At 42.3% G+C, this 27,811-nt stretch overlaps 1 protein-coding gene across 1 annotated transcript in view; it reads right to left on the bottom strand.

The window, feature by feature from the left end:
- TSSK4 (testis specific serine kinase 4) overlaps positions 1–27,811 on the bottom strand; it is a 425,259-nt gene that overhangs the window by 378,296 nt on the left and 19,152 nt on the right. The window contains exon 2 of the mRNA XM_078641355.1: positions 27,428–27,642. Within this exon, the coding sequence (XP_078497481.1) occupies positions 27,428–27,639 (212 nt within the window). The 5' untranslated portion in view covers positions 27,640–27,642. The remainder of the gene's footprint in view (positions 1–27,427; positions 27,643–27,811) is intronic.

The following is a 27,811-nucleotide window of genomic DNA, read 5'->3' as shown; positions in this document are numbered from 1 at the left end:
ATCAGGGGCTGAGGCAGGGTATTTAAAATCTTCTCAATTTTCGTATGAAAGAAGTCTGCAAGCTCCGTACACTTCTGTTCATCATGGGTAGCCACGGGTTCGGGGACTTTAAGAAGTTCTTTGACCACCTTAAAAGTCTCTCTGGCAGAGCTAGAGGCAGATTTTATACGCTCTTCAAAGAATTGGGCTTTTGCCTGCCGAAGAGCGGATTTATAGCTCCTCATCGCAACGGGATATTCCTCTCGCCTAGTTATCTCCCAATTCTTTCTCCACAGCCTCTCCAGCTTTTTACATCCCTTCCTTAGGGATCGAAGCTCGGCAGTGTACCATGGAGCGGATCCAATTCTTTTCTCCCTCTTTTGCACTCTCTTTTTCAGAATAAGAGCGTCAAGAGAGGCGGTCAGCCATTGATTGAAATTGGCGTCTCCCTTAATAGGGTCCGCATCGAAGGGAAGGGGCATATCTTCCAGCTTAGAGGTCCAGTCATTAATCGATAGCCTGGACCAGGCTCTGTCCACCAAAAAAGCCTGCTTGGCAGTTATGGGCAGTGAGTCAACTTGCCAGAATGCCGATACCAAAAAATGGTCAGACCACGGGAGAGGAAGTACTGGCCTCACCACAAAGCGGGGAATGTTGGAGAACATAGGGTCGAGTAAGTGTCCTTTATCGTGCGTAGCCCCAACATTGATTAAGGCCAACTCGCAAGCTTTCAAATCGCCCTGAAGATCTCGGGCTACTAGGTCGGCAGAATCGTTGAAATGGAGATTAAGATCTCCCAATACTATGAAATTAGTCGTGGATGAGGCCAGGGACGTCACAGTTTCCATTAAGGAGCTAGCAAAGTTACCCACACAGCCCGGGGGCCGGTAGATCAATAAACCTGATAGAGATACTGTGGGACGTATCCGCAAGGAGAAATGGCAGCTCTCGCAGTCCAAAACTAAACCATTCTGGGCCCTACATACATATGTGTCCTTATATAAAATAGCGATGCCACCCCATCGCCCCTCAGGTCTATCAAGATGGTACAGAAGAAAACCCGGCGGGAGAGCTTCCACTATGTCGGCATCGGAACTGGAAGTTATCCAGGTTTCCTTCAAGAACAGGATATCTAAATCCTGCTCTTGTATAAGAAGGTTGACTTCCACTGAGTGCCGCGGAAGAGATCGGCAGTTCAGTAGACCCAACAACAGGGTATTCTTGCCTTTGTTAGGAAGAATAAGCTCGCTCGGTCTAGAGACTGATGGCAGAAACAAGTCTTCATAGGCCGGTTTGCTTCCGACAGTGTGCAAATGGCGCAATGCGATAAGGTCGTCCCGAGCGTATGTCCGTCTAGCTGTAGGTTTTTTGGACAGAGTGCCAGGCCCCTGGCCCGTCTGGGCCCGGACGGGCACAGACGGGCACAGACGGGCTGGACTCTGGCGTGACTCCGGCGCTGGGACGGCGCTTCCGCTGCGCGTCACCGCTGCGCGTCTCCATAGTAGCTTTAATTAGGGGCCGCGCATCCTGTGACTAACACTAAAGCGCTCACGAAAATGGCACCTGCAGAACGTCCCTAAACTACCCCCAAGATGGCGGCGATCGTATCAATCTGCCTGAAGACCCGCGAAAAGCGCGGTGAGGGTCACGATTATTATGCAAGTGAGTGCTACTCTGGAGTAATCCAATTTAAAAACAGGGTATAACAACAAATAAAGTGAAAGTAAGTTATGACAAAATAATTTGCACTATTCTCTGACACAAGAGACAATTGTGCTCTCTCAGTTCTAACCTAGACCCATGGGTTAATGCGACGCCCTGTGGTGTATTTTTCTGCCACATTGGACCCAGTGGCATCAGCATTGCCAGGTTGTCTGAAAGCGGTAGCTGCAACTTGTATGAGTCTTGAGCAAAGTGAATCCATTATCATGGGACACCCTGTAACAGTGTATGTCTCACATTCAGTGGTGATTCTGTTAACCAGAACACATACTCAGTATTTAACTCCTAGTCGGATGACTAAATATGAAAGAATTATCATTGGTTCAGAAAATGTGAAAATAGTGAGGTGCACAATTCTAAATCCAGCAACCTTATTGCCAGATTACCACTTTGAGGATTGAGGAAGTCGAACAAGATTGTATCGACCTCACTGAATTAAGTACTATACCTCGCGCAGACATACATGAAGAACCTTTAAAAGACCCAGAACATGAGCTGTTTGTAGATGGCTCGTGTATGCGCCATGAGGAAGGAGGACTAAGCGCTGGTTATGCTGTGTGCATATTATCTGGTATAGTCGAAGCATCCTATTTACTAGGAGTCATGTCTGCACAAGTAGCCAAATTGATTGCTTTAATAAAAGTGTGCAAAACTGGGAAAAATTGGAGAGTAACCATTTACACTGATAGTCACTATGGTTACGGTGTTGTGCATGGCTTTGGCCAGCGATGGATGCAAAGGGAGTTCATGACTTCTTCAGGAACTCCTATTAAAAATGGACAATTTGTAAAAGAATTACTTGAAGCAATTCAATTGCCTAAAGAATTGGCTGTTGTCAAGTGTGCTGCTTGCCAATCTGGAAATGACAAAGTGACAGCTGGTAACCGATATGCTGACCAAGTGGCCCAACATTGTGCCAGATATAAAATGGCAGTAAACAAGAAAATCGAAGCATGTGGAAACAGCTGCCAACTTAAGCTATTGAGAGGAGTGAATACATGGGAGGAAGTGAAAGATTTACAAGGTGAAGCAGAGCCCAAAGAAAAAAGAAGATTGGCAGAAAATAGGGTGTCAGATGAGACCTGAGGATGGTGTGATAGTTTACCTACATGGGAGACCAGTGTTACCTGACTGTATGCTTGCACCAATGGCCAGAATGTACCATGGGGACACACACGTAGGTAGAGATGCAATGATCCGATTGTTCAGACAGGATTGGTTTAATACAAAGTTCAGAAATGTAGCAGAGAGTCTTTGCCAGAGATGCTTACATGTCAGTGAATGAACCCTGGTAAGAAAATTGTGGTTTGTCCCGGGAAAATTGGTAAGGCAGAAGGCCCATTTATCAGATCACAAATTGATTTCATTCAATTACCTGCATGTCCAGGACTAACATATGTTCTTGTCATTGTCTGTTTATTTTCCACATAGGTAGAAGCATACCCTACCCGGAGGAATGACAGCTTAACTGTGGCCAAGCTCTTTTTGAGAGAACTCATTCCTCGGTTTGGGTTTCCAGTAACGATTCAATCAGACCAAGGGAAACATTTTAATAATGAAATAATTGGACTGATTTGTGAAGCTTTTAAAATTGAGCAAAAGCTGCACTGTGCATACCGTCCAGAGGCTTCTGGAGTGGTAGAACAACTGAATGGCACAATAAAAGCAAGATTGGGAAAGATGTGGAATCGACCCAATTGGAATGGCCTGATGCTTTACCTCATGTCCTGATGGGACTCAGAAGCATTCCAGACAAGAAAACAGGCTTGAGTCCCCATGAAATACTCATGGGAAGGGCAATGAGGCACGCATGTGTCCCAGGACATCAGCTGTTAACTATATCTGATGATTTAGTGTTGGAGTACTGCAAAGAGTTGGCTGACCAAGTGCGTTCTATCTCTCACCAGGATGGGGAAGACGCTGAAGCCAGACATTCAACTCCAGCGCATAATTTAAACCCTGGAGATTGGGTAGTGATAAAAATGTATACTCGAGAATCTTGTCTAGCACCAAGGTGGGGAGAGCCACATCAAGTGATATTGGTTACCACCACAGCTGTAAAGTGCAAGGGAATTCCAAACTGGATCCATGCCAGTCATACCAAAAAGGTGACAGAACCTGACGAAGTTGAGGCTGAAGGTTGCGCAGCTGAAGGGTCTCAAGAAGTTGATCCTGAAGTAGCTGACCAAGAACAACCGAGCACCAGTCAGGATGAATGGATTCCAGTAGTCGACATACCTGAAATAAGAATAGGAACAAGAAGCCAAACGCATTTAGATAGTCAGACTGATAGTGAGGACGAGATAGGTATAGAAGAACGTACTCAGATTACAGAAATCAAAGCTAATGGTTATCATGAGGATGACCAGATAAGGAGAGAGCAATATACTCATACCAACGAAACATCCCCCAGAACTCCTGTGTCTGAGGAGGGACAGACAGATACTAGAAAAAACGCACAGGCAGAAGAAAATCAAGAAACTGCAAGACCTGTGCAGGACCAGACAGGATTAGCCAAATGGGTTCAGGACGAAGATAAAATTCCAGGCCCAACAAAGCAATATCCTGAATCAGGTCAGATTAGTCCAGAAGAATCCATCCAGGTAGAAACGTCAATGGTAATAAGCCCAGGACAAGGTCAGTTAGAGAGGATACCTTAAGTTGACAAAAATCAAATTGTGCCACAACTCAAAGAAAACAAAAGAACATCTGAAGAAACTGAAAGCACAGTGCCAGCTAAAAGACTCAGAAAAGGCGATAAATGGCCTGGTGTTGTTAAGAGACTGAAATATCACCTAGTAACAATAAATGAAGAACCGGAAGAAGTAGACGAAGTGACAAGTCTAACTGAACTGTCAACAAGCAAAGAAAGAAGGAGAAGTCCACAATTGCAAAGACTGAACGATACATTCAAAGGTCCTGAATGGACTTATGTCATCCTTGAAGATTTCAAGAATCTGGAAATCAGTGATGAAGAATTAATTACTGATCAGTCTTTCGAAGAAGTGAGACCAACTTGAGATAAATTCACAGTAATATTCTGTGTAAAAGTTAGAAAGAGGAGATACGTCTCCTTATCCAAGAATGGCTGATACTAGAGTTACTGGAAACTCGAAAAGAAATTGTATAAAGACATGCTGTAGAATATGCATATGTTGTGTATTGATAGTGCTCGTAGTATGTATAGGACTGACAATAGCAATACCTTATTTGATGGCTGTTAACCGCATGCGTGCGGCATGATTCCCCCCGTACGCTGAGAATTTGTAAATCCCTTTATTCATGACGAGCTGGGCTCGTCATGAGCGTGCGAGGAGGCTACCTCATGACGAGCCCAGCTCGTCATGAGCGTCGAAGGGGTTAAACAGAATGACACTAGTATACACGGAAAGGTAGTGCACCACAAACAAGTTAGAGTAGACTTAGAAGCACCAGATGAGATAGAATTACACAGTAGAAATAAAAATGAAACAGAAATTAATGTATTTGCTAACCTATTAGTACATTATGTAGAGACAATGCAAATTAGTGATTGTTATGTCTGTATGAAATTACCGACATAGCTGAAGGGGTCACTTACCACCATTTACCATTGACCTATGGTATTTCCTGTAGTATATTAACTAGTTTGTTTTATAGAACCAGAAGGTTACAGTATTTCTATTCTAACATAGATGTCATTTTCCCTGAAATTCCTATACGTAGAAAAACAAATCCTGTCCTTAGCAGTAGAGATGCACAGTTCATGGGGGAATATTTTCTAACAATGAAAACAATAGATGTAGCTGAAGCATATAAAGACAACTTAACCTGTAGATTACATGAGGTAGATAAGATATTTTTGAATTTAGTAGAGAAAAGGAGACAGGATTTCCATAGAAAGGCCAATGAAACGAAACCCCAGATACCCAAATGGGCTGAAAGGGAGGAATTTATGGCAGCTGGCAAGACTCATGCTGCTATGTCTCTGGACTTTGAAAAGAAGGGGAAAATCTGTCTCCATAGAGAGAAAAACGAATATAACAATGTATTCATCGGTTCTAGTGAATGTGAACACAATTTCCTCATAATTGGGTGTTGGGGACTAAAAGGGGGAATTGATCCAGTATTTCCTGGAGTCTATTTTATTTGTGGGAACAGAGCTTACTTTAAGCTGCCTGATCATTGGTATGGGAGTTGCTACTTTGGAATAGTATTCTCAAAAGGTATACCATGTAAAAAGAATCACTGGAAACAATGAACACAAGAATGAATTAACACGGTATAAAAGAGCTAGTTTTGCAGAAATTGTAGGTGATATATTTAGTGCATTGATACCTTCAGTGGGAGTAGTTCTAAATAATTTGTAAATTGTCTACAGTGGTGGATCGCTTATCGACTGACACTGCTGGAGGATTCTTAAAGATCAATACCGAATTGGTTGCTTTCAGATCAATGGTTTTACAAAATCAACTTGCTCTTGACATATTATTAGCAAAAGAGGGCGTGTCTGTAGAATGTTGAAGGCGCAACATTGTTGCACTTACATACCTGATAAAAGTGTTGAAATTGGAAGGTATGTGAGAAATAATACTCATTTGGAAGAAGAATGAAACCACTGGAGGTTGATAGTGCATGGAAGAGACTAACTGATGTTCTCTCCTGTGTTGGTAATTGAAATTCTAATGTAGGTAGAAGTATTGTAGGTAAAATACTGATGCCAATAATAGGAATATCACTAATAATATTGGTGACAATGATTTGGTGCAAATGCTGCAGAAACAGAAAAAGATATACAGTGAATGAGAAAAAGAAGAAACGAAAGATAGATGAAATTCAAATGGAAGAGTTAAAGGGGGATATATACAAAAGAATGAAAGTTTTCCAGAATGAAAGTGGAAAAAGAACTCCCAAAGTAATTGAAGAAATTGAACTGGGCGAGTGCTAAAGTTGGCATCTGGTTCTGTAATTAGTGATGATATAAAATATCATCAAAGAGGGGATTGATGAAGCAAGGTTTCATACGTACAGAAACTTGCTTGGACTCAGCCCTCTCGAAATAACCTCTTATAAATTAATAAACATGTTGCATTTGCATTTACACAACATTTTTAGCAAGCTGGGGAAGCTTGCATATGTAGTTTTACTAACAGTAACCCGAATGTCCTAAAATGGCCAGTGAAAACGCAGGAACTTTACTGCGCGTGCGTCCGCCACATCTACATGGTGTGACGTCATTTGCTTTGGTGGGAAACTTCTTGCTTCTGCGCACTAGTGCCAAGATGGCAGCTTCATGCTTACTCATGCTAAAGCATATGCTGCGGCTTGTACTAAACATTGTTCGTTCTGCTTAACTATTAATGCTATTGTATAAATAAAGTAATGGGGTTAGAGTAGAGATAGGTGGTATACAGTGCATTCATTTATTCTAATGTGTCTTTCTTGGACTTTGTTAATAGCTTGTATTTGGGCCTGAGGGTGACATGAACAACCATTTTGAAAATATGAACTGCGCATATGTACCGAACTTTGAGAGACCTCGAGCCATGGCATTGAACCGATGCCAGAAGTTGTCTTTCCACCAAAGAGCCTGGGAAAACTACAACCTCAACCTGGGAAAGGAAGACAAGTTGCAACTGTATTCATTTTGTACAATAAAATGAAATAATATTGGTAGGCGGAATAAAGTCATGGGAAAATAAATTTCAATGAGAAATGATCTCATCTTAGTATGGTGTGATGACCTCTCCTCATCTTTCTGACCAATCACTGAAGGGAACCACATAGATTTGCAACATTTAGGGGTGGTACATTGCCATTGAAATGGTATAACTAAGGTAGGTTTAGCTAGAGAAATTGTCCGACTTTTCCGAGTAGCTGACCTGTCACTGACCCAAAGCATGCTATAGGATATCGAGCAGAGGTGCTGGCGGAGCACTCGGTCAGAAAATTTGAGGTGTTGGTGGGGGAAATTATCGATTACCCAGTCGGGGTACCAAATTTGCTAGAGAGGGGTGTGACGCTGGGGTTGCACTTAGCGGAGGTCACCTGCCCTGAACCGCACCTGTCCTGTCATGTGGGCACCTTATTAATCTTTTGCCCCAGCCCGTGGCCAGGATTGGTCCTTGTGTAGTGTAGTTCCTATTTCCCTGATAGGTTATGTGCATTTGAATAACATACACGATAGGCTTGGCATATGACTGAGGTCAGTATGCCCCTATCGTGTATATTAAACTTAATTACTGTGTACCAGCTAGCTCAGAGGCCACTAGAAACTTCTTGAAGACAAGAAGGGAATAGCTTCTGGCAACCACATAACATAAAACCCTGATCCCTCAGAATCGTGGAAACAATATACTACTTTTTATTCAGTCACTCATCTCAGAGAAGTACATAGAAGAAACAGTTGGGTGTGTTTACAATAAAATTTATTGCACAGTTGTTATTCTAGTACTGGTTATATGTGCTGCGACAACTGTTGGACAGTAGCAGAGAAATATGGCCAGCAGTGCAGTTAAATAAAAAGGCATTGTATAGTTCTACCATTTTGCAATAGTAATGAACACATACATGAAATACAGAATGCATTAAGATAAAGCCTATACCCCTATGATGCCTAACTAGATATACCTAAGTGTATCTAGCATGTGTGTAGGTCTTAGAGAGCCAAGAATCCCCCTAGGATTTAGTCTAACCCCATTACCTTATTGGGACTTCATCCTGATCTCGAGCTGGACCCTCCAGGATGGGTGGATGGACTTCTGCCAGCTGGAGCTGTGGCATGACGCAGGTTGCAGCGTCTCGGGTCAGAGTGTCGGCATGGAAGTCTCAGTCTCCTCCGGTTTACTTGGGCGAAGGAAGGTATATTTATACCCAATAGGTGCCTTGGAATGATAGTATTGACGTAAAGTCGGTCGGAGGAAGACGTTAGGAATTAACCCATAGGGAATAGTGGTTCATGCATATTTAATGAGTTCTTGGAGAAATCAATAATCCTGTGCCAGGGAAAATACTGCTTAAGGGTCTAGTTCTAAGAATTTGTTGTGACGTAGGTTAGTCACTGTTGGACATGGAGATGACGTATTTAGGATTGACCGTCTTCTGCGCCCATAGCACACGTCAGATAAGGGAAAGCCTCTGTTGCTCGTTATTGTGAAGGGAGGGCTAATGTAGGTGAAGTGGCCTTAAGTGGGTGAAAGGGCCTGCCTGTCTTTGTGGCACGAAGGATTTGTGCCTCTGAAACGGCGCACCTATGTTAGGGCCTCAATACAACACATAACACTTCCACCATTCTAGGTAAATATAATCCATGTGAGATGTCCTTGTGCTATTTCCCTTTCGCACCCTTCCAAGGTACCACTGTCTAAAGGTGTTACTGTGATTTCTTGCAAACTTTATATCTTATTAATCATATTTTTACTATGAAATTTATGGTCTCTGTAAGTTGTCTGAAAACTCACCTAAACTTGCATAGATAAAGCATTTAAAACTTTCCCCGAGTATGTGGTCACTACAGGAAAGGTAAAATTGTTTAAATACTGCTTATTTATTCTAACACCCTTTCGATCCCTAGGACTTATAGCAAAGGTGATAAGGATTGGTAAGTCATGGTTTACAGATATAAATCCTAAAAGGACTCAAAGTACTGATAGGCGATTAATAGTAAAAAAAAGCAGGACTACTAGTTCAAAGTGTAAATGTTTATGGGCCCAGGTGAGTATGGTAAATTGAGCTAGTGGTCCTGCACGCTGTCAGAACGACAGAGAATGTTAAATTAAAACTAATGCTTCAAACCTTAAAATCATGTACAGTGAATTTTATAGAAAACTGTTGGTTTGGAAAAGTGCAGGACTCCTCAATGTACAGGAATACAAATTTTAAAAAAGTGAGACACCCACAGTATCCACAATATACTTCATCCCGAAAGTACACAAAAATCCCCTAAACCCACCTGTCAGACCTATCATTTCTGTCAGAGATAGCCTGCTCGAACATGACTCACACTACGTAGACCATTTTTTACAAGAACATGTGCAGGCGTTGCCATCATATGTTTGAGACGCAGGAGATTTTTTGTGTAAATTGGACAACTTTCAATCAGATGATAACTATATATTGATGGCCCTCGATGTGAGCTCCCTGTACACAAGCATAAATCACAGGGACGGGATAAAAGCACTTGAGCATTATTTGAACAGAAAACCAGCACAGTATGCACAACACAATAAAATGCTGATTGAAATGATCAAAGTATGTTTAAACAACAATATATTTATGTTCAATAATACCCTGCACCAGCTTCTTCCCAGCTATGCGAGTCTCTACATGGGCTGATGAGAGGAGCTGGTACTGGGCACGGTACAAAAGGAGTCTGTTAGCAAGAATGTAAAACTTTGGCTCAAATTTATTGACGATTTATTTGTAGTATGGCAAGGTTCCGAGGAAACTGCACTAGAATTCGTCAATGCACTCAATATTAATGCCATCGACTTGCACTTTACAGCTAACATAAGTCATGATTCAGTGAATTTTCTTGATATGCAAGTATATGTGCACAACAACAGATTAGAGACGAGACTGTACCGCAAAGAGACTGCTGGCAATTCGATTTTACATGCCAGCAGCCCCCATCCCAGGCACCTTGTAGAATGTATACCCTATGGAGAGATGTTAAGGCTCAGGAGGATTAACAGTAGGAAGGTGGACTTGGAGGAGGCACAACAGGCAGGTAAGCAAAGATTCCGTGAGCGGGGATATAATATGAAAACGATCAATAAAGTTATTGAAAAGCCAATAAAGGTAGACAGAGCTGAACTATTAAGAGATAAGTGTAAGGTTCAGGTAACAGATCTCAATCAAATTGAAGATACCCTAACTTCAAAAGAAGTTAATGAATTTAGAATTATCATCGGACATAGCAAACAGGAACAGAGTATAAGGGCCTTCATTAAACAGAATTGGCCAATAGTACAAAATGACCCGGTGATAGGACATCTACTACCAAAAAGGGTTTAATTTACTCATAGCAGTTGTCCCTCTATGAGAGACAGTTTAGTTAAGACGAGCCCTGAGATATTGGACAATACCAATTGGCTCAGTCCCCACAAAGGTTCTTCAAATGCAAATGTGCAAAGCCTGACAACATGGGGTAAATAAGAGCATGTACAGCACCCCATTTTGGGAAATGGATCACAAGATCAGTAAAGGGATTACATGCAAAACCGATCATGCTATTTATGTCCTCCAATGTCCCTGCAATCTGCAATACATAGGGAGCACAAAGCTGCAGGCACATAAACAGGTGCTCCAACACCTATGAGCCATTCAGAACCTGGACAACACGTACCCCATAGCGAGACATTTTAAGGACAAACATGGATATAAAATAGAGGGGGCTGAAATACTTTCTGATTGACACTGTGCCACCAAGCAGGAGAGGTGGGAACAGAGAGGCAAAAATAAGAAAGCTAGAACCCCGCTACATCTTGGAATTGGATTCATCAGAAGATCTGTATACATGCCTATAGGGAATTGTATCCCAAAAAATCTTGACATTTCAGAGATGTACAAAATCAAGTGAAAATTAACTAATTCCCCTTACTGAGCGACACATAAATGTAACGCAGATCAAGTAAAAATGAGTGAGGGTATTTATACCTTTAACACAAAAGCAGCCGTTGAACATATATTACATTGATGAATATGTGAACACAAGTCATGGAGAAGAGGAAATAATTTTGTTTAATTAATTTTAAACCATGATACATATTGGTTTTAAGCACATATTGGCATACATCACTTTTAGCACTTAGCACTTTAAAGTTACGGAGGCAAAACCTATGGGCGCGTTATACTATATAACAAATTCTATGTTATGCACCCGAAATCAGAAAATTGCAGATAACCACATTATTTCAATATCAGTACTTTGAGAATAACACAATAGTAGAATTAGACATTAATGGCTTGGGTTTTAGATTTTGAAGGCAATTTTAAGCGAGACAATTATCGTATTCTACATGAGATTTTAATGTATTTATACTGATATTTTTGAATTTATGGTGATTTTAACATAAATGTTTGAATTTATATATTTTATATAATGATATTTATCGTTAATGATCTTATTGAATTTTTACATGATATTTAAATGTATTGGATTCACATATGACCCTATCTTGCAAGTACCACTTGATATTTAGAAATGTTCAAACCAGCAGCTCACTTGAATACAACAGTCTAGCAAATGTGTTTTCTGTTGATACAAAATATGCGATTAATATCTATATGGACAACAAGATATATAACAATGGACTGATTATGTTACGAAATTATTTTGAGCAATACGGTAAAGCCATGGAAAAGAAAGACTACATGAAATATGTCTTTCTGATATGTTGTCTATGTCTATGCTTGCGTATGTTGCACGTTTTCACTATGCACCAGTCACTTTAAAAATACCATCAGTCAACGTAGCGTTTGTTGTGAGCAAGGCTCGCGAGAGCCGAAACGCGTAATGGTTGTCATGAAAATAAAAGTAATTTCAGCACGTATATCATGGTCTGTACTCGTTTTTTTGTTGGCGGAAGAGATGGTAGCAGGAACAGACTCTGAAATATATACATATATATACATATATATATATATATATGTATATATATATATATACATATATATATATATATATATGATGGCGACAGCTGAATAAATCTAACCAGCATCTGAAACTCTGGTCCGTGTCTGTGTCCACAGCGCGATCGAAGTGAGAGCGATTGTGGGAGGAGACGGTGGTTGTGCTATATATATATATATATATATATATATATATATATATATATTCTTTCATACCATACTCGTACGATTGAAGAAGGCGCTGACTCCGTGGGTCTGAATCCAAACTTTTATTTCTAGATCAGTGTCTGCTTAGACGCGTTTCGGCGTTGCCGCCTTGTTCACTATATATATATATATACACACACACACAGATGTGCAGATGTAGTACCATTGTTGAGTGTGGGGATTGGCCATAACACATGAGCCACAAAACCTCTAGGGGGTCATCTCAAACCCATGTCATACCCTAAAAATGGTAATAAATAGCATATTAGACTCTGTGAATATGCATACAAATCATTGCAGCAGGCGAGGGAGACATCCGCAGTGGTCTTGGTTGGACAGAACTGAAGGAGTGGCTGCCCTTTTGAAGTTACAATGCGGGACTGAAAATGTAAAGCAGCCAAAATTGAAATGCATCATCTATGAAAAGCATTGAACAATCCATCCAAGGAAAATGCATTATGGGGCACTGAGGCCCATCGATGAGAGATCTGCATTATCAATGCTGACGCAGCGATTCCTCACTTGTGGAGATGAGAATTAAGCATCAACCATTGCCGTCGGCTCAGTGGTTGTGAAGTTAAGTAAGGTTACCTTAAAGGTACCTTGTGAATATTAGAAGGATTGTTTACTTGTGTAAAGTCACGGTAACACATATTTAATTTGTGAGGCAATAAACAGTAAGAAATTGTACTACATTGCAAATGTGTTATTACCACAGTCGAACATATGTGTCTTGAGAAAACACTAATTAATGGCACACAGATTCCAGACTAGAACTATTTACTAGAACAAAATAACAGTCCTAGTAATTATGATTCATCTCAGAGTACCAATGTACCCCTTAGTGTGCTGGTAATGGATAAACAGCAGAAAGAAAGAAAAAGTGAGAGACAAAAAAAACAAGCGGTCATACAACTAGAACTAACTTCCTTATTTACATCCCTGTGTATCAAGTGAAACTAAGAAAGGACTAACATCTTTTCAATGGAAAAAAATCAAGCTATATTCAGAAGACTGACATAAATGGCCGGTGTGTACTCACATTAGCTACCTTATTACTATCCCTTAGTAATTTTTGTTCAATTTGTTTGAAGCAATGAATAATACCACCACCACCTATGTCTGACTGTAAAGAATTAAAAGATGTAGCAGATTTTCTAATCTGTTAATGAGAACGGAGATAGGCAACAATATGACTGTAAGCTAGCCTAATGTGTTCAATTAGGGGTAAGTTTGTGGAAAGACCTGAAGCATTGGGTTCCCCATAGCACATAAAAGTCACTTTCAGGGATGTTTAAAAATACTGAAAAAAAGAAGGCATGGCCTGCGGCTGGAGAAAATGGCTGCACACTAGTCGAGCTCCCGGGACCTGCCACCGATGCCCCATCATAACCCTTACATCATCTGTTCCAACTGTGCCATAAGTGCAGTATAAGCATCCTGCACTGGCACAACCAACCAGTGACAAAAATGTGAACGTCCCAGGGGCTGCTTGCCGGGGACTGAGTTTGCTGGTGCACCCTGGAGAGAGAGCTGGTGCTAGGCCAGCAGGGGAAGGCAGACAAAGACACAGCCGCAGGCCCAGGGACTCGATTGCTGCCCACTCATAGACATTGAGCGTCACAACGACTTACAGTGACCAGTGGGAGCGTGATGCTGGCTTGGATCCCACCGACCGGCTCAAATTCGGCGCCAGGAGTCAGGGAGCCTCCTGGCTCGTCACCACTGTTGGGAAAGAGGGGATGCAATTCAGATTTCTGCCGGAATGGGGCGGCTTCAAGGCTGGTGTAATGGGACCGGCCAGAGGACTGCTGCGTTGTCGTATGGAGGGCTCGCTATGACGCCCCAACACACAGAAGACTGGCCGCGCTGCACGCTGAGTGAGCCCGAGCGGCCAAAATACAAACGAACCTGCCGCTGAGCCAGCAGAGCCTTCCTGCCTGAGCTCAGAGGGCGCCTGGGAGGTGAGCGCGGCTGCCCTAGCTGAGCCCGCTACCAGATGTTGGCGGTCCTGGCACGGTTCGGAAAAGATTGGGCGGACTGGTGAATCCCATCGCCTACTGACACGGCCTGCCTCCAGCCTCATTCATGGTCACAGTGAAGGACCAGAGTACAGCCCTACTTGTGAGGTGCACCGAGACCCCAACTCGCCTGCCTGTCCGAAGGTACGAGGTGAGCCTGTGGAGCTCGACCGACGCCGGGGGCCTCTCCCAAGCCGATACTAGCCCGAGTCTTTACCTTTCGTGATAGAGACGACATACTCCAGACTGGCAGAATTGCCCCACCCGTCAAATATGATAACTGCATGATCACCTTTTTCCCTGCTTTTACTGTAAAAGTGCAAAACAAAGATGCAGTTTCATTGAGGTTAAGAAAGCCCTCAGAGACAGAGAATTCAAATATGCCATGCTGTTCCCAGCCAAGCTGCGGGTGGGAGCAGAAGGAAAGATCTGTTTCTTCACTAGCCCTAAGGTCGCTTGGGAAAGGCTGGAGGGGTGGCGTAGAGTAGGAGACCCCAACAATCCCAGGAAAAAGTAAAGGCGGGTCGGGAAACCAGCAAAGCGCGTTGATCCTAATCCTGTTGTAGCTATTACAAAAGTACCGGAGCCGACTACAGACTGAAATGACTGACCACATCGCCCGGCAAGGCACACGGGTAACGAGCTCCACTTGCAGGTAATCTATTCCAAGGAGGGGGATCGGAGTGGACGCTGGATCATACCAGACCCTAACACTGGATGGTCCTCCCAGGCCGGCCACTCATTCTCAAATGTTATACTGCTGGGACAATGTGCACGCAATTACCAGAAATACTATTGAACATTTATCGATGACACCGTAAATATATTTCACTGAAAGGTGAGGAGGAAGGTGCGAGACTCGAGGGGGTCAAAGCCCCCCAGGTGGGGTAGGTCTGCAATGTTGAGGAGGCAGGGTTATCAAACCGTCTTGAAGGAAGGCAGGGATAGGGGTTTGAAAGTTACAGTTTGGGACTAAAGTTATGGTATAGTATAGTTAACACACGGTAGAGTGTGGCGGGTACCAGCAGCTACACGACGTATTCACTACTCACATGGCGCAATATGACTGAAACACTGCAAAAACAGCCCATATCCACACTATATACCTCAAGGAAGGACCCAGTGTAGGATTACCCCTGTTATTACACGCTGAGTAGGTGGGAGAGGGCTTGAGGTTCCTCTATCAACGATGGCACATAGTGTAAGAGAAACATCTCTCCGGATCCATTCCTGGAATGTTAACAGCTTGGGTGATAAGCTGAAGAGGGGAATATTATTACATGTCCTTAAATGACCTTAAATGACATAACCCGGATGTCGCTTTATTGCAAGAAACACACCTAATAGGCAACACCTGTAAGGAGTTAGAAAGAGGGGTTTACAAACATGTGGCCCATGCCGGATTCACCTCAGGATCCAGAGAAACCGGGTTATTAGTGCATAGGCGCCTTTTCCTCATGGTTGAAAAGACATGGACAGACACACAAAGCAGGTATGCAGCACTGACGAGCACTTGGGAGGGGAAGAGGATTACTATCCTTTCAGTTCATCTCCCGCCCACACTCCACAGAGTGGTTCTGCCTGACTTGTTTAGGCTACTAATAGATTTACCCGCTGGAGACTTCTTTACAGCTATGGGATTGGTTTACGTGTGGAGGACACTTAATCCTCAGTGGCTGCAATACACATTCCACTCCAGGGCCCACAACAGTCAATCACGGATAGGCTACATATTGACCTTAACTGATAGGGTGCTACATTTTAGGGACGTGCAGCATCTTGCAAGGGGCATATCTGACTACTTCCTCATATGAGCAAGATATGTTTGAAACACTGTACCTGATATGAAAATGTTTTCTCGGAACCCCTGGCACTTAAAGATCCCTCACATCCAAAAATTGCTCCAGGTCACAGACCCCTATTTTAAAGAAAGCAGGGGCACAGTGCAATCCTTGCAGATTCTTTGGGAAGCGTTCAAGACCATAATCAATGGTCAAGCGCTCTCCCTGACAGAGAGCCACCAGAAAGATAGGAGGGAAACAATGGAGGAATTAGAGAAGGGTATACTGAAAAGAGAATCACAAATCACAAATGCAGATAGTGAGGCAGCAAGGCACGCACTAGCCATAATGCGTCAGCAATACTGAGACCTCATAACAGATGCAGCGAAGACCAGACAAGCTGGACTACAACACAAACTATATGAGACCGGGGATAAGGCGGGCAAGTTATTGGCTGGTTGGAAAGGCCACGAGCGGGCAAACCATTGGGTGACAGCAATTACAACTAGTGACAGGGTTACCTTGAGAGACCTACAAGATATAGTGGAGGCATTCGCCACCTACTTCTCTCACTTATACACACCCACAACCTCCTCTATAATAAATGACTTTAAAGAACAACTTGGGACATTCTCCTCCCCGCCCTCTCACAGGAAGACAGATCCTTACTTGATTGCAATATAGCTGAGAAAGAAATAACTGTGGTGATCCATACAATCTGGGAAGGCAATCGAGCCACGTTGCCTACCCATAGCACTATTTTAACTCACAGCCTCAAAGATTGAGCCCTATTCATGACATATGTACGACAACAGTGTTAAGAAGGGTACATTACCCATTGATCAAAGAGTAGCCACCATTGTGGGGAACCACAAACAAGATAAACCGGCAGAAAGCTGTAGCTCCTACCAACCTATTTCACTGCTGAACGTAGAATTGAAAATCCTCGCCAAGCTGCTGGCATCTCGACTCCTTCCCATTGTCACGAATACAGTTCACCAGAATCAATCTGGCTTTATGCCAGGGTGCAATACGGCAATGAACTTGCGCCGTCTTCACGGGGTGTTGGGGTGCACTAATACAGTCACAGAAGATGCAGTAATAATGTACCTAAATACCAGTATGGCTCTACCTTTGTGCAGTCCTGGAACGATTCGGATTTGGAATAAAATACCTGGCATGGCTTAGACTATTATATGCTGAGCCCCTGGCACAGGTGGTTGTAAACGGCCGCATATCAAGCACATATCCTCTCTGACATGGTACCCAGCAGGGCTGTTCCGTCGGCACTGATCTTTGCCCTAGTGTTGGAGTCTTTGGCTTCTTGGATCAGGGAGGACCCATTAATACGGTGGCTGCGCTGAACTGAAAACTGGGAGGATAGAATATCCCTCTGGGATGACAATATCCTCCTATACTTAGCATCACCATACTCTTCCATTGGTCGAGTCCTGTAACTTTTTACCTATTTCCAGAAGTCGGGCTACACTATTAACTGGTCCAAATCTGTAATCTATAATCTACAAAGCCAGGTGCTGAGGCTGTCCAGTGGCTGTGAGGCAGTGGTTGTGCAGGATGGTCTCTGTTTTTGAATTTTTGCTACCCCAGACCCAGACCTTTTTTTACCGAATTAACATGCTCACTCCCCTTGCACGATTCTCAGACAGATATCCAGCACTGGAGATTGCTGCATCTGACTCTATTATGTTGTGTATCTCCTTTCAAAATTATGGCACTTCTGCGATTCTTATATGCCCTATTAAATGCACCATTCCAAGTCCCCGACAAATATTTTTGTACTATTGAAATTGAAATGAGAACCCTAATTTGGGATGGAAAACCACCGTGAATAGCTATGAAGAAACTAACAAAGGGATGGTACGAAGGGGGAGGTGGGGCTGCCAGACGTTCAGGCATACTCCTGAGCAGCACAACTGCCAATAAATGCTCAATGGAGGCATAGACCACATGATGATCCGGCTTACCAGATGGACAGATAGATCATGGGTCTGGAAAGTTACAACAGAGTGCTATACACAAGTCCCAAAACACAGCGACTGACAGGCCCAACTCAACATACAATCACCCATTGGCATAGAGTGACTAGGAAGATGGAATTAGTTACAACAAGGGGTGGTGATGGACAGAGTCTCTGAATTAAGCAGAGTACTCTCACCCAGTCAAAAGATCAGGGCTAGATCCAACACCGTTTTTGTGTCTGCTTAATTCAGACACTCTGTTCATCACCACCCCCTTTTCTGTATCGATAGGAAGATGGAATGGCAGGATCAAGTGACCCAATTCACACCCCTATGGGATTCAGATAAATCTGGGAGACTGATACGAGGAGGAGTGTGGCTCACTGATTAAAGCGGCAGACCCTGATGCAGAGGTCTGGCCCGGGACCAGGGTTCAATTCCCGACGCGGCAGGGTCCTGAGCCCAAAATGTCCACGGACTCGATAATTCTCGCCTCAGTGCCTATTCTAATCATGGGGTCCCACGCTGCAACTCTGGGCAATAGTTGCTTAATCTCCACTACGGCGGCCCACCCGCTGCGGGATGCCTGGCTTTCACCCTGGGGATACCCAGTAGGGGTTATCTCACAGGGAAAAAGCCAGGACGGGTTCCCAAGGCAAGCGCCTTGATGCCTTCGGGTGATACGTGCGCTATACAAGTCGCAATACATTTACATTTACATTTACATGCCCAGGATTCGATAAATGGGCTACCATTGGTGTCTCAGAGGTTGGAGACTTGTGGTCTAGGGGAGCGTAATCCCATACCTACAAAAAGAATACGACATGGCAGCCACGGAAACGTACATATATTTACAAATCAGTCATGCCCTTATGGCCATAAACAAGCCTGGCACCGAACTCCCTGAAGCGTCCCCACTGGAAGACAGGCTTTTAACAGACTACATGGACCGTAAAGCAATATCCAAGACCTACCAAAAGGTACTACACAATCTCCCTGATTCCTTCCTGCGCCTGTGTGAACTTTGGCAGGCAGACTTAAAAGAACTAGAGGATGAGGAATGGCAGGAACTACTATCCTCCTTCAGGGAGCTAGCCATTTCTTCACGACTAAAACTTGCCCAACTCTAAATATTACATAGGTCATACCTCTCTTGTTGTGCGTTATCCAAGATGGGAAGGAAAATGAATACGTTATGTAATAGACACTGCATAGAGGAGGGCACATTCTACCACATACTATGGTGTTAGAAAGATTGCAGGAATCGCTGTTAGCAGGAGCTGAAAGCCATTTTGTACTTGGCAGCCATTTTAGTTAGCCATGTGCTTGCCATGTGGTTTCTCCCTCTTCCAGAGCCTTGCACATGCTCAGAAAGGCCTAGCTATTAGAATACACCTGCTCCTAGTATAGAACTGTCAGTCTATTCTTGCTGATGTAAGTAGAAATGTCTCTCCTCCCACTTTGTTGAGCAAGCATATTTTGTATAGCTATATTAGTCAATTTGCATGCTGGTGTGTGCCAGGACCTCCCCTTGGTTTTATGCTGACTAATGTAACCTATGCATATATAAGGCCCCTGTTATCTGTACTCCTTAGACTGGCTCGTACAGTAGCCTGAGGGTACTGTATGGCACAGTCTCCCTCATTTGAGGTTAATACAATTGTATTTTTATATTACAGCTTCTGTGCCAATCTCTTCTTTGTTGGTTTAAAAGGAACAGGTGTATCAGGAGGTTTATATTTCTTTATATTTCTTCAAATGGCACCCGACGTGGACCTCATCAGAGAAGCGATTTGATTCTCCAAATGTTTACCGCTCCTGACTGAGAACCTCTTTGGCGTGAGTATTCTAAAACGACTGTTAGGTTACTCAGAACTTGGCAGTGAGAGGCTGGAGATTTGTGCTTGGAAAGGTCGTCGACATGTGATTTGCTTTGGTTCGGCCAAAGATTTTGGAATTTGGAAATATATGAATAGCAATTTGAGTAGGCAGGTAATGAGGACATTTTTCTCTAACTTTTGAATAATTCGTAACGGCGCATATTGTGTTAAGAGCCACTGCTGTATAATATTGTATATGCTGCAATATTTTTGGCATGCCTATTTCAAGCGCACATCGAAGAATGTGTTGCTTTCTTGGAGGTACCATAATGGAATTTGAACAGGATCAGCCGGCTCCCCTAGAGGGGATACCTAAATAGGTTTAGGTATAAAAAACGTATTTCTTCCTTGGTGACTAAGTACCCCATGGAATTAAAATATGTACATAAAAAGGATCCTAATCTGCGCACTTTCACAAGTAGTGATATGCAGAGCGGTTTTTTTTGTGTTCTGCCAGCCAAAAACTGTGAATTTGGGGCCAGATATAGGTCGCCAAATACCGGTCGGTAACGGCCGATTTCGTCCGTTACCGACCGGTATTTGGAGTTTGAGATGTAGGCGGCCTGAATTTACAGAATCGGTAAAGTTACATATTCGGTATATTTACCGATTTGGTAAAATACCGAATCTGTAAATTTACAGATTCTGTAAATCCAGATGTAGGTGACACTGAAAACAGTGCCACAGGCCCTTAGGAATTCGCTATTTACCACCAAATATTACCAAGGGCATGTATGTGTGTCACATTGCACACAAGCCAGAATCAGGGGTGCAACAGGGTGTCAAAGTGACACCCTGTCCCCCTTGTAAATTAGGTAATTTTACCGAATCGGTATTTAACGATTCGGTAATTGACATTGATTCCTGTGGGCCTCAAAGCCCATAGGAATCAATGGCAATTACCGAATCTGTAAATACCGATTCGGTAATTACTGAATCTTACCGATTCGGTAATTGAATCGGTAAAAATACCTACATCCCGATTGCCAGTTCTTAAATACCGAATCGGTATGATTCCGTATTTAAGAATCGGTAATCTGGGATTACCTACATCTGGCCCTTGGTGTATTTTGGCTTCTTGAACATGGAACAGTCTTTGGGCTGTTTTGTGCAGTTTTTTCTTGGGCTACTTTTGAGAGCTTTTCTTGTAAATATGACTTACAATTAGTATTTACAAATGGCTTGGTTTAAGTACAGTCTGTGGGCTGTCTTTTGTTTCTGTTCTAAGTGTTGACTTGTGGGTTAAATGTGTGTTTAAATGTCTATGTAGTTTGACATTGGTGGTACTTTTGTGAGTAAGTAGCGATAGCGCTCTTTGTGTAAGAATGGCTAGCCTTAAGCGTGCTGTATTGTGTGTTCTGAGTGTATGACCCCCCTTATGTCTGGAATGAGCTCAATGTGTTTTTTTGTCATCATTCTGCTATGCAAAATGTCATTTAATTAATTAAATAAAAATCCAGAAATGAATTATATAACATATAACATATGCTAAAATGAACAAAGTAAGAAACTATACATGTGTGCAAGTTGCCACAATGCTACAGATAAAACTAGAATGCACATTCAATAGGATTAAGATACACCTCATACGTAGGAAGAAAAACTGAAATTGTGTGTTTTGCAATAACTATGACTAAAATGCAAAATGTTACAGCATTTTCCTTAGATACATTGTATTAGATATTAAAAGGCATTCACATCATCTGAGTGAATTGGTTGTTGCTGAACCAAACACGACATTACAGAACTACAGATCGTGCTGGCTTGAAAGGCATGAGGATTTGAAGCCTGCTGGTCACAGCAACAGCTGCGTCAGTAGCACATGGCTATTCCTGACGGCAGGCCACAGAGGGAAAATGCTGAAGTCAACTAGATTTTAAGTTAGTGTAAACCTGGTATAAAAGCCTGCATTACAGAACTGTTGATTTTAAAAAGTTACAAAAGACAGTTTCATTATTTTGGATAACAGAGAAAAGATTGAAAGTAGGGATTTCCTTTCTTAATGCCTTTTTACATAAGCACATCCGTAGTTTTGTTGTTAAATAATAATTGTCCTTTAAAAAGTGGCTTCGACTTTTCATATTTCAAGTAAGGCTTCTGTGCTTAGGGTTATAAATGAATACATTTTATAGGCAAAAATGAATGAGGCTTGCTTTTCATATGTGCAACCATTAAAAAGGGTTGGTGTTATAAAAAAAAAAAACTCATTTTAAAAAGAGAATTTTGACTATATGGAAATTATTTTATGTTAAAAATAAATTGCATTAAAATCGTTTTTGATCCTTATAATATCTAATATTCCTACTGTGAATAATATATGACTCTTAGCTTCAAAGTTGAATTTAAGCAATGCTTTATCACAATGGGGGGGGGGGGGAATAAAATGTGAAATGTCACTTTACCCAGGCGTACAAAACACATTTTATAAGGATGTACCTTATACATTTCTGATCCCCCATTCCTGGGATATGTAGGGAACACTCTGGGGATGGGAAATATGCCTAAACATTGTAGGTTATTTCATTTTTAAGTGCCCCTGACACCAAAGTCGAAATTGGGCAAAATTCACTGTTTAAAGCAGTTCTGCCACTCAGAGTAGTTTTCAAACTGATCTTAGGCTTCAGTAAATGCACACATATAAGTATAGAATGAACAGCTGACCTCTATACTGCTAGGAAAGCACACCGCACACTGCTTACAAATGTAAATAAATATAAAAACCCAGCAGAAGTTATTAAGCGTACCTCTAATTTACTGGAAAGCAGGAATGGAACAGGACTGCCTTTCAGCTGTGATTCTTCATAGTTGCTTTGAATTGGAAAAGCTGCATGGAAAGCCTTGCACAAAATAGGACAGCTGGTAAGGGTTAAAGGTTGAGTTCTGCATTTAGCAGCCTAGCAGGGCTCAGAGGAAGGTTTGCTTTGACACTTCGACCTCTAAAACTTTTTGAAAGACAAGATGACAGTGCAGGGAGAGAAAGAGATGTTTTGCTTACTATTTTTGGCAAAAGCAAGTTTTTGTGCACTCATAAGAACAGAAGGAAATATAATGGTATATGTGGGCTCTGATTAAGAGAATAGCTCTGCCATGTATATAGCACTAATGCTTTTAGTTTGAAGATGACTGTTCAGGGGCTGAGATAAGGAGGCAATGGGATTGAGTTTGAATTCATTGGCCCTCATGTTACAACTAGTATAATTGCTAAAGGAATTGGTGGTTGTTTATTAATGTTTTCTAGCTATCTACATGTGCTATTTACCACCTACAAGTGTATTTGTGCCCAGCTGCCACAAATAGAAGTAGATAGTGTTGACAGAAGTGAAACCCGTTTCAGGGGTTCCTACTGTCGAAATGGGGGAAGGAGGTTAGCTCCTCTACAAATTAAGGGTAGGCAAATGTATGTTTTCTCTCTCTTCTTCTCACTTTTTTTAGCCTGTCTAAGCTGTCTGTGAAACAGCCATGAGACATTTAATTGGCTATTCAATAATACTGTTTTAAAATTGTTAGCATTAATAAAATGAATATATATAAATATATATATATATATATGAAAGGATGAGTAGTCTAGATTGCTGTTCCCTTATTTTACCTTTAAGGGAAACTAGATGTGGGTAGTTTTTGTTCTAAAATTCTAGGGTGATAACACCTTATTATTAGCTGGTATGTGTAAATAAGCTAACAGTCCTTATTAGAGCTGATGTTGCATTGTTTGGATCTTGAAAAGTAGAATGCAGGAAAGATGCCCATGTGATCCTTAGCAAACATTTTTGAAGAAAGTATTGTTCAATAGGAGTTTGTTTGTCACAACATGTTCTGCTGGAGAAATATATGTATTAACTATGTTGAAGTTTTTTTAGTTCTTTGTGTAATAAGAATCCCTGTCAAATTAGCAGTTTTAGATTTTCCTGCTGCACCTATAACATGAGAGCATGGTCCTAAACGTACAATGTAGGTGTTTGTATTAAGAGAAATAATTTTAGAAGTGTCTGCAGTCCTGTACAAGTAATGTAAAGTCTATGAGTAAAAGTGTAGAACATTTCCTTTTTTCTTGAGGGTTCTATGGATGAATAATAAAGGAATAGCCAAATGTAAGGATTTGGAGTATGTCAGTATAGTTTTTCTCTTTTTCTCAGAATTTAGTAAATAAACACAGACTTCCTTAGCTGCTTCAAATAGAGTAATATGTCCAGGGTTTTTACTCTCAGATAGATGAAGTGGTTCTTGGGTGCCTTGCTAATATATGGGGCGTCCCAAGACTAGGTAGTATTCTGAGACTATCCTCTCTGTTGATAGATTATTTGTATGCCTTGTCTGAAGATCTTTAGTTCTGTCCACCAATAGATATTTGCTGCCTTACAACCATTGCCAGAGCGGCCCGGACATCAGATCCAGCCTGGGGAGTCAGCACCAGTCCAGCTTGAAGCCAAGGTGAAGGTAACCAGCACAGGCGTTGCTGGCAACTAGGACCTCAGTGAAGGCGCAAGATGGGGTCACAAATCAGAAAGGAGAAGTTGTGGATCAAGTTTATAATGCCCAGCTGAGAGAGTCACAGACCGACCAAAACGGCAAGGAGGCTTTTGCTTGAGGTGACCCCTTTTGAAACAAGGGTTGCTTCAGAGATCCCAGCATCAGGCCCCTGAATCCTGGTCCCAAAGTGAATGAAAGTTTGCACATTTGTTTGTTGATCAAGAGTGCTCGGGCATACTGGATAATCTTTGGCCCCGACAAAAGAACAGTGCGCCAGCAGAGCAATACAGGAGTTAGGGAAGGACTTGAGTTTAGGGTACAGGTGCTGTGTCTCTGGTGCCTGTTAGATTGAAGTGAAGAAAACTGGTGCACTGCCTGAGACACTCAACAGGATCGTTGAAAGACTTTTTCTTCATAAACTCGGCCGTGATTCCTGATTTGCGAGTTGTGCAGCTCCACCGTGGGAACAACAAAAGCCTGCCTGTGAGGCTCAAACGTACACAGGGAGAAGACTCCCCTCTGGCTAGTTGTACAGTGGCATCAATTTCTGAAGGACTTCTTTTTTGTTTGTTAATAAAGTACCCTTTCAGACGTCCCATTTTTGAGGAGGAGCTGCCCTTTGCGGCGCCTCATCCTAATTCCTAGGACCCTGTGTCCCTTGGAGCCAGGATTATTTTTGTAATAATATGTTTGACGGCTTTAATATTTGTATCAGGTGTAGAAACATTTTGCAACAGAAACATCTTTCTGAGCAGTTAACAAATATTACTTTGCCCTTTCCTTGACTATATTAATTAATACTCTAGCCCTCATAAAACGAATACTGGAAAAGTCAATTGAAAATGTTTTTACATAGAATTGGACTAGATGGTTCGAGGATTTGCTTTCTGCTTAGGGCTAGAAAAATATTGATAATTCTGTTTGTGATAATAGTCATTACTCTCTCCTGCTATCTGTGTGTTAATTATGACCCAATGGTCTGTTCCCTTTGTACTCCTGCTTATACCTTACATATACCCGCTTAATGAAATGTTTAGAATGAAAAATGCCCGCCTAGCAATGGATTAGGATATTGATGAATTCATGAAAATAAATGTGCAAAATATTTTCTATGTTCCTACTAGATCATAGGAATGTCTTTAGCTCATGCTAAAAGGATCATCTGTTAAAGATTGCAGGAATCGCTGTTAGCATGAGCTGAAAGCCATTTTGTACTTGGCAGCCATTTTAGTTAGCCATGTGCTTGCCATGTGCTTTCTACCTCTTCCAGAGCCTTGCACATGCTCAGAAAGGTCTAGCTATTAGAATGCACCTGCTCCTAGTATAGAACTGTCAGGCTATTCTTGCTGATGTAAGGAGAAATGTTTCTCCTCCCACTTTGTTGAACAAGCACGTTTTATATAGCCGTATTAGTCAATTTGCATGCTGGAATGTGCCAGGACCTCCCCTTAGTTGTTTGCCAACTAATGTAACCTATGCATATATAAGGCCCATGCTCTCTGTACTCCTTAGACTGGCTCCTACAGTGGTGAAGAGGGTACCGTATGATGCAGTCTCCCTCATCTGAGGTTAATAAAAATTTAGTTTTTATTTAACAGCTTCTGTGCCAATCTCTTCTTTGTTGGTTTAAAAGGACCAGGTGTATCAGTGAACCCCTTAGGAGGTTTATATTTCTTCAATGGGATTGCCCTGTCACCCAACAATATTGGGAATCTATAATGACCCAACGCCAACAGTTGTGTGGCAAGGAGCTCCCACTGATGTCTAAATTGTGCCTGCTAAGCTATGAATAGGAAAGAACGACTCAGGGCCACCCTTGGGGTGATGATTGCTAAAAGAAACATTGTCCAGAAATGCGAGTCCCCAACATTGAGCGATTTGGAGAGGGATATGGATTGGTTCTAATAAGTGGAACAAGATATGGAGTAAATGCAATGAGTATTGGGGTAATGTGTTACCCTAATTGTCCAGCGGGGCTGTGGAAGGGATGGTGAGTTTGCATGTGAGGAAAGTGACGATGGGCTGTAATGATATACTTGCTGCTTTGAATACAATCTGATTGTGCAACTGTACCTTCTATACTACTGTAATACCTTATGTAATGATTTGTCACAATTATATACTCCCGCAATGTTTCAATAAAAAAGATATATTTTTAAAAGACTGAAAAACATGCGAGGGTGTTACCTGGAAAGGCTGGGTAGCTCAATACTGTCTTGTTAGTCCCCGCTAGTGCATGATGCCCTTCCTGAGCCTCAGCTACACGTTATGTCCTTGCTGTGTCTCACCTGTGCTAGGTGTTGTTGCTTGGTTGCACTGGATGTTTCTTGGTGCCCCTCTACTGCACTTGATGTTCATGCTGTGTCTCACATGTGCTTGGTGCCTTTTCCCTGTGTCAGACTGCAATCAATGTTCTTCATGTGTCTTATTTGTAAACTACCCCCATGCTGGGTCACACATGTGTTTGATGCTTTTGCTGTTTCCGTGTACTTGATGATGGGTTTAATGATGGGTTTGTCTTACCTGGTCAGAGGCCACTGTCTTGTCTACCTGTGCTCTATGCTCTTGCAGGGAGTGTCACACATTTTAACCATGCCCTATCTTACCTACACTTCCTTTTCTGTGTCTAAACTCTACTCACCGTTCTTGCTTTGCCTGGATTTCACACCTGTGCATAATGTTCTTGCTTTACACTTTACCCATTTTACATTGCACCTTTCCTTGATGCTCTTGCTGTGTTTCACTTGTGTTTCATATCTAACTGTGCATCTTATTCCCACCTGTGCACGATGCCCTTGCTGTGGATGTACGCCATGCCCCTGGCCAGCTGACTGAACCACTTTCCGGCCTGGCACTCCTGTAAGGGCCCCAGCTTCTTTAGCCGTCTAATAATGTCGCCCTGTGGGGCCAGCTCCAGCACCAGGTACACCCGGCTTGTTGTCTCAATGGCTTGGTAGAAGTTAATGATGTTCCTGTGACGCAGAGCCTTCATGACCTGAGGATAAAGGAAGACAAAGGAGGCCTGAGAAGCATTCACAGACAGATCAAAAGTTAAAATCAATCACCTGGATAGGGGCGGGTGAGGAGGTGTGTCCCTCAGAGAATTTACAAAACCTCTTTGAATAAAATGCACCATTCCGTTCTCAGACATAAGAAACAGACTC

This window comes from Lissotriton helveticus, chromosome 5_1, assembly GCF_964261635.1.
Source record: "Lissotriton helveticus chromosome 5_1, aLisHel1.1, whole genome shotgun sequence".
Classification (NCBI taxonomy): domain Eukaryota; kingdom Metazoa; phylum Chordata; class Amphibia; order Caudata; family Salamandridae; genus Lissotriton; species Lissotriton helveticus.
Note: the sequence above shows the minus strand (reverse complement) of the source record. Positions and strands in the feature narration are given on the sequence as shown.